At 39.8% G+C, this 8202-nt stretch overlaps 1 protein-coding gene across 1 annotated transcript; it reads left to right on the top strand.

Moving 5' to 3' along the window:
• Positions 1 to 328: 328 nt before the first annotated feature.
• On the top strand, positions 329 to 2757 carry LOC122166017. Its single transcript, XM_042829476.1, is given in 2 exon segments — positions 329 to 1723; positions 1726 to 2757. Coding segments are annotated over 2 exon segments (1545 nt in total). The 5' UTR covers positions 329 to 972; the 3' UTR covers positions 2520 to 2757.
• Positions 2758 to 8202: the final 5445 nt, after the last annotated feature.

The following is an 8202-nucleotide window of genomic DNA, read 5'->3' as shown; positions in this document are numbered from 1 at the left end:
AAATAGCTGACTCAACCACTTTGAAGCATTGAAAAAGGGCCATCATCACCATGGTTGTCGTCGTCGTTGGCAACAGGACAACAATGCCTGACGACCCACCGCTACTGAGGATCAAAGACGGAACTACGAACCACGCTGGATCCATGGTGGTGACTATGTCCCTCTTGCTTCCTATAAAGACTCCTTGCTCCTTCTTTTCTATCTTTTCTATCGCCCTCCTTCCCTTCCCCCATTACCCTAATTCATAATAGTGTCCGTTCTCCCCTTCCCCATTTCCCCTGATTAAGATTTGTAATAAACTGGTTGGACCAACATTTGAACCGTTGCTTCTTAATCTCACGCCGGGTATATAGATAATAAAAGAACCTCCTCTCCCTCCTATAAATTGGAGCGAGACATTTATTTAATGGCGTAGTCGTTGCAGGATACCCGCTGTGAGAGTGTTGTCCTTCCAGATATAGTTTGAAACTTTTTTTTCTGTGTGCACCTCCTGGAGTTGCAAGGAGCGATAGTTTTGAAAATTTAGACGTGAGTCCTTCTCCAGGAAGACCGCTCCATATTCTGAAACTTTACTTTTTATGTGTGTACCTCTCGGGGACGTATTTTGACTATTTGCATTTTGATTAATACGTGTGTGCCTCCTCGGGAAGACCTCTCTGGTTATTTGGTAACTGAAGTGCGAAATTTGGTGTGTCTGCGTGCTTGCGCCTCTTGGGGAAGTGAGGAAGTGATATTTTGTGACTAAAACGTGTGTGCCTCTCCAAGAAGTTTTATTTACTACATTGAAACCTAGAAAGTGTTGCTTTAGCGTCACATTTTTTGTGCTCCCCCAAAGAAAGGGAGGAGTGATTGGAGCATTTGCATTTGTTTAGGTGTGGTGTATCTCCCTGGGAGGAGAGGTGAGGAGTAACTGAGCTTTTGAATACGTGTACCTCCTCCTCCCTTAGTATAGATCTTTCCTTGTATTAAGAAATGAGTAACAGTATTGTCAGTATGAAAAGTGAAGATGTGTTATTTGACCTTTTAGAAAAGCATGGTGCTCGTCCCTCTTTATCAGGGGTGGACTGGGCACGCCAAAATTGGCATAATTTGCAGAGTGTTTCGGACCGTATTAGTATCCTGCAAAAGAATGCTCGTACCCGAGCTGGAAAAGGGAAGTCGTTTATTTGTGCCGTACTCGGGGCTACTTTAAAAGCAGCCGCGGAGTTCCGAGATGAAAAGCATTCGGCAGAAACCCAAACTATACAAGCACTGGAGGAATCGGTTAAAGTAACACAAGAATTGGTGAAAACTCTGCAGAATCAAATAGTGAACCTTGAGTAACAATTAGAAAGAGAGAAATGTAATTCGGCTTTGTTGCAAATGGCTTTTAAGGAACTGCTAACGTGTAGGCATGCCAGCCATACCGTCACCCATAGTTTGCCTCGAGAAAAAACTTTTCCTCAGGTGGAACTACCAGGAATGAAGGAAAGGCTAGATAAATTAGAAACTCCAATAGCCCCATTGCGTCCTTTGAGAAAAACTGAATACATATTCGATAACAGTGAGGATCTAGATCCTCAAATGAATGTTAAAGAAATTCCCTTCTCAGCCACTGAACTAGCGAAATTGAAGAAAGATTTCAGCCGCTCTCCAAAGGAATCTGAGACAGAATATGTATGGAGGGTTAGTCTCACTGGTGGTGACCAGATTCGGTTAACAGAAAAGGAAGCAGAGGGTTATTGGGACCAGAAGTATTTTTAACTACTGGTAACAATCGTGCTCCCTGGTCCTTAACGCAAAGGGCTGCCTATTGGGCAGGTGGTCTCAACCCTTTAGAAAGGGGAGACCCTCTTGCCATTACTGGAACAACTGATCAGTTAGTAGAGAGTGTTCAAAAGGCTGCTTGTCTCCAAATGATGTATGATAGAAAGCTGCAGCCACACCATGAATCACCTATGATGATGCCTGTTGATCCTGAGAGAATGACTGCTTTAATTAGAGGGCTTCCAGAGTCGTTAAAACCTATAGGGATACAACTGCAAGGAAAAATAGAGGCTATGTCTCAGGGAGAGAGAACCCGTCCAGTGTTAAAAGGAACTGTAACCCCCAACCATCTGCAGTCAGGAAACAAAGCATGGACGTGGGGAGAGGTTGCCCAAGAGTTAATTAACTATGGAAGGAAATATGGGTCAGTGGTTTCTTCCTCCATTAAATTTGAGCCAAGGCAAGTACGACTTGCAGCAGTCAGCCTTGCCCCCAGGCCTCCTAGCTCAAAACTCAGTGGGACTGGAAGGGTCTCACTGTCAGTAAAAACAGGTAGGCGAAATATTGACCATAAACGTAATTGTCTCTGGACACTGGGCTGGCAAAAGGGTGTTCCACGAGAGTTGATGAACGGATTACCCACTGTCAGGTTAGAGAAATTAGTTAACTGGTGGCCAGAACAAAAGATCCAGAATCTTGAGGAAAGCAAAACCCCAGGTCCTAGGGTCTCTCCCAGGGAACCTGAACGGCTATCCAAACCATTAGAAAACTGATGTTTTCGCCCCTCCCAAGTGAGCGGGGTGGGGGCGGTGAAGGATGGATGCATGAGAAAGCTCACAACAAAGGGAAACAAGATCGTCGATTTAACACCTTTTGCTAAAGGTCTCACCACTCTTGCCAGTTATCCCTGTGAGTCACGATCCAGTGGCTGATAAGCCAGGGAAATACTTTTACCTCCCTGGCCAGACTGTGTCTATTGACTCAGTTAGCCTGAGGCCAGTTTCCCCTAACCTTAACAGGATTCTCACAAGCACATTCCTGGGATCACAAGGAAATAGAAATTCTGACTAAGGCAGGCTGTACAGATGACGAAGGGTGAATCAGGACTTAGCCTGTTGGATATCTTTGATGAAAAGACTAGATTTGTGGACAAACAGTGAACAAGGAATATCATTCACACTGACTTCGGTGAGGCTTCCAATACACTCCTAAAATGCCTAAGTGAGTAGAGTCTGGGTTGATGCTCTGTCAGATGGGTAAACCCATGATTGGGTAATTTGGCTCAGAGATATCAGTTACTGATTTGGTGTCACAAGTCCTGCTCTGGAGCCTGTCTTATTTAATTCCCTAGTAATGAGCTTGAGAAGGAACTCTGGCAGGTGATGTCAAATGGGGTGACCAGCTGATGCACATGTGGGATGGGCCATACAGAGAGACCAGAACAAGGAGAAGGAAGGACCCAAGAGAGACCCTGTATCTTTGCGTCAAGAGGAACGAGCAAGTGGCCATAATCAGCTCTAGTGATAAGGTTCTGGGCCTGTGTTAGACAGTGAACTGATCAAGATCAGAGAGGCTAGAGTGAAGTGGATAGGTCCAGGCAGTGGGATAGGTCACAGGAAAGTGGTGTCACCTCTCTTCTTGGAAGGTTTCCAGCCCTCAAGAGGGAAAAGCCTTAGCAACATTGTTTGACTCCACAGCTCACCCCCTTCTGGGAATGGTATTGGAGTAGGAAGTTTATAAACATATTAGACCTTGTTTTTTTAGAAAAGCAAAAATATCATTTGATATCCGGTACAAAAAAGACGGGGACTTCTTGGAAGGAGTCCAGCGGAGGGCCACAAAAATGGTGAAGGGCCTGGAGCATCTCCACTGTGAAGAAAGGCTGAGTGAACTGGGTCTGTTTAGCCTTGAGAAAGGGGATCTAATCCAGGTTTATACAAATCTGAGGTGTGGGGGCCATAGTAGTGAGGCCAGTCTCTTTTCAGTGGTACATGGAGACAGGACAAGGGGAAACAGACATAAGCTGCAGCACAGGAAGTTCTGCACAAATGTGCGCAAGAACTTCTTTATGGTGAGGGTGATGGAGCACTGGAACAGGCTGCCCAGGGGGGTTGTGGAGTCTCTTCTCTGGAGATGTTCAACTCTCGCCTGGAAGCCTACCTGTGTGACCTGGTGTAGGGAACCTGCTTTGGCAGGGGGGTTGGTCTAGATGATCTCTAGATTTCAACCTACAATTCTGTGATTCTGTGATTCTGTGATGTGAGTGATTCTGTGATTCTGTGATGTGAAACATCATATATAGTACAAGGGCAAAAATATGGATTTTGCAGATAAAACGTTCTCATCGTTCTTGTAGTGAACTGCAGCCTTATTGGCTAAGAATTTTTTGTTGTGCAAAGTAAGATAATAGGCAGTGACCTGTTTCCAGAATTGTTTGGAATAAACAGCTCTAAAAATGTGAGCTACTGGAAGATATTTAACTGTGTTTTATGGTAGCTGTTTTCCAAGTTTAGGCAATAAAAATCCACCTAGGAGAGACAAAGAGAGTTGAGATTTCAGTAACGGGTAGCATTCAGTGAAAGGAGCTGACATGCTTTTGAATTCTTCTGGGATCAAGAGAAGGAGAAAGAAGGTTTATTTATTTTTGGAAATCATACCTTAGCTGCTAAGAGCAGCTTTCACAGACCTTCTTAGTTGGCTGTGGTCCAGATAACCTTTACATAAATCAGCATAGCGAGTCTTAAGAATGAATTTCACTCCAACATGAAGACTCTTCAGAGCAGTGAAGAATCCTTATTCTAATTCCTCATTAGTGCAGCGCATCTTTTTGGGGGGAGGCAGGAAGCATTCACTGCTTAGACACACAAACACTGCCAGGTGGGATGAATCAGATCAGAGTATCGTGTTATTTAAAGGATGAGAGTTTTAAGAAAAAATAATAGTGATTTTTAGATTTTGCTCCTGAAGTATAGCTTTAGACACCTTTCTACTCTGCCTCTGAGCAACAGGACCCTTAATTGAGTATTAAAACACACCTAAAAAATAAGGTCCTCCTTATTAAAGAGGCTATATAACTTCACAGCTTTATAAATATTTCCAGTTTTACTTCCTTTTAAACACCTGTCTGACATGACTATCACTCTTTTCCTTTTGTATCTGAAGTTGTGCTGTCATTCATATTCTCCTACCGCTTGGGTCTTCCTCTGGATTCTTAGAAGTGAAAAGTTGTTGAGTTTTCACTCTTAAGTCCTGCTTTTTCATCTTTCTGATGCTGTTCAGAATGACCCAGCTTTGGAAACTCCCCCATGTGCCATGGAAATGATTACTATCTTCTAATAATGAACAGGGGATGCTTTGGAATACAGAAAATAATATTAGCTTTGTAATTTATTTCTCTTCTCCTTTCATGCTCTCGTTTTTATTTTATTCCCTTATTTCCCTTTGGAGATGTTAAAGATGACTGCATATAGTTCTGTCCAGGCTTATATCCTGTGTTGGGGAAAGTCAGTGAAGAAACTATAAGTGTGCCCATGCAGAAAAAACAACTAATGAATATACAGACTTCTCCAAAATGGATTTGTCTATGTTCAAGATACGTTAATAGAAAAATTTTGAACTAAAATGTTTCTGAAAACAGATGGTGATCACGACAAGCTGGTTAATGTGATTTAAAATATTTTTCCTATTTCCAATTAATAAATAAAAATGATTTCATTTCTCTAATTAACAGACTGGAGAGCTTGGGAACAAGGCACGGAGAGAATCTGAATTATCTGGAACACAAAGGGAGACGTGTCGTTCCAGATCCAATATTTTACTATTCTTTATGCTTCCTTACGGAAACAATTTGGAAACAAAACACTACAAAATTCAATTTCAGAAGTGGTAAATGTTGTTAGATACTTAAACAGCTTAATTTTTAAAATTAATTGAATAAATTATTTAACTAGTGTTATTTTTGAAATTTTGATTAAATTTAAAAGAGCTTTTTTTTGTCTTTAAGTTATTTAAAAGAAAAATTACAAAATATCGGGGTAAAATTCTTCATCTAGAACAAGTATTTCTCCATATGTCTGCTCAAGATTCAGGTCAAAAGGAAAATTTGAGCAGTGAAGGGTATTTTCTGTTGGAGGGAAATCATAACTATATGTAAAGTAGCAAGGATTCTGGTCTGTTATTTTTAGATAGGATGCTTTGTGGTGTCTTGATGGAGCACTTATATAGACCAAGATGAAAATTGTAATCTGTGGCAAAAAAAAAAAAAAAAAAAAAAAAAATAAAAAAAAAAATAGTGTTTTATAGCACAGATTAACATGGCATTTTGAAAGTGTAGTCTTCAGAATAAAATAACAATCTTAGCAATAGTCTGCCAAAGAAATATGGTACACTTTTGATTACTTTGCTCTAACTCATATAAAATCAACTCAACCTTCTTGGGCTGTGCTGCTATATATATCATGGCCTTATTTCCACAAGTGTAGATCACTAATTATTTCATTGTTGCTTTCACATTTGTTCTGTCCACAACAAAGCCTCTAAACAAATAATCTATGCACTTGAATTAGATTTGGTAGAATTTTGCCAACTTCGTTTGCCTCAGCGCAGGATAAAGACAGAGATGGAAAATTTCAATAACACTGTATTTATTTTTAAACATCACGTAGAAGTTCCGTCCTATGCAGATCCTGTACAAGCTGACCCTCTCTTCCTAGAGATCTCAGAAGTCATTTTTATACATTGTATTCAAAGTAATTTATTTTCAGCCCAGACTTAACAACTATTCAAAACTACAGCATTTTCCACTTCATTTTGAGAGAACAACATTGATATAACTAATATTTTTAAGATAGACCAATGTCAATTTGTCATTTGATGACTCATTGGTGAAGTTTTAAAAAGAAATCATCTGAGTGTTTAAAAAATGCAAATGTTCGTTGTCACATCAAGAAAAGGAAAAGGATGTGGAAAGAAAAAGGTATTGAGCATAGTAGGTAAAAGCCATTCAAGTGTTCATTTATTCATGCTGGTGTTTCATCGCATATTTGTCCCTGTTGAATCAGATCACAATTAAAATCGAGAATAACGGCGCTCTTGAAGATAAGGAAACATAACATCTACTGCTCGTTATATGTCATATGTTCAGTTGAAATCACATCTACCAAGTTATCATTAAAAAAAAATCTGAGAGTAGAAAGCATTTTGGATTACCTTATAGAAATTACAAAAGACAGAGATTAGGGTGATTCCAGTGTCCGGTGTATAGTAAATTAATTTGTGGCTTTGTTGACAATAACAGGAGTACTGATAGAAAAATTTCTCAGGAGCTGTAAAAGAATGCTTGCAGAAAAAATAAGCCAACTGAAAAGGCAGTAACAGGAAAGCAAAGCTCAAACAGGAAGGAAAAGGTGTCAGTTTAAAATTATTTCTTCTAACAGTTGGAAATTATTACTTTTCATTTCTGTGCTTTATATAGTATTAGGGCATACTGCCATTGGAATCAACACTATTGTAGAATCTTAGAATCATAGAATCACCAGATTGGAAACAACCTGCAAGATCATCTAGCCCAACCGTCTCCTCATCACCATTGCCACTACAAGCACTAAGCCATATCACGCAGCACGTCATCCAGATGCCTCTTGAACACTGCCAGGAACGGCAACTCCACCACCTCCCTGGGCAGCCATTCCAGTGCCTGACCACCCTCTGAGAGAAAAAGTTCTTCCTTATGAATAATCTAAACCTCCTCTGATACAACTTGCAGCCATTGCCCCGTGTCCTGCTCGTTGCCTGTATCATGGCTGTTGAGGAAAATTTTGTTAGATAGCTCAGAAGTTCTCCAAGGTTATGATACTGGAGAATCAGACTCAAGGCCGGGGTCACAGGTAAGGTGTCAGTTTACAAATGTAGCCCTTCAAAGGTAATTTAAAATCCAAATCCAGTTCCACCGGGCTATTTAGAGTAAAGGAAAATGAGGATGATCGAGGAATATTTATTACATTTGCCAGGAATATTAAAAGTTATTAACATTAAAGAATTTCTACCAAAAGAATGTGAATTACATTTCAAACTGTACATCTGATTGAAAGTTTGTTCATGCTACAAAATTAGCAACAACTTCAATCTTAATTTGGAATATCCTAGAAGGAGTGAGCTGCTGGAGTGAAATTCATAAAACGTTTCCCAGATCTAATGAAGTCTTTGGTAAGCAAGTGAAAATTCAATATTAAGTTTGATTAGTCTGCATTTCTCCCCCTTTTTTTCCTCTTTTTCCTGCATGCTTTTGAAATCTTTCAACTGTTCTTGCTTTTAGCACTACTATTTTTTGCAGCATTACTGCAACTACTTTTACACATGTGTGCATATATATATGAAAAGGAACTCAGTGCAGGAAAAAGGTTTAAGAAGTATATATATATATATATGTATATATATATATATATATATATATATATA

Source organism: Centrocercus urophasianus, unplaced genomic scaffold (assembly GCF_019232065.1).
Source record: "Centrocercus urophasianus isolate 14NV4802_14NV808 unplaced genomic scaffold, USGS_Curo_1.0 seq_31, whole genome shotgun sequence".
NCBI classification, from domain to species: Eukaryota; Metazoa; Chordata; class Aves; order Galliformes; family Phasianidae; genus Centrocercus; species Centrocercus urophasianus.
Note: the sequence above shows the minus strand (reverse complement) of the source record. Positions and strands in the feature narration are given on the sequence as shown.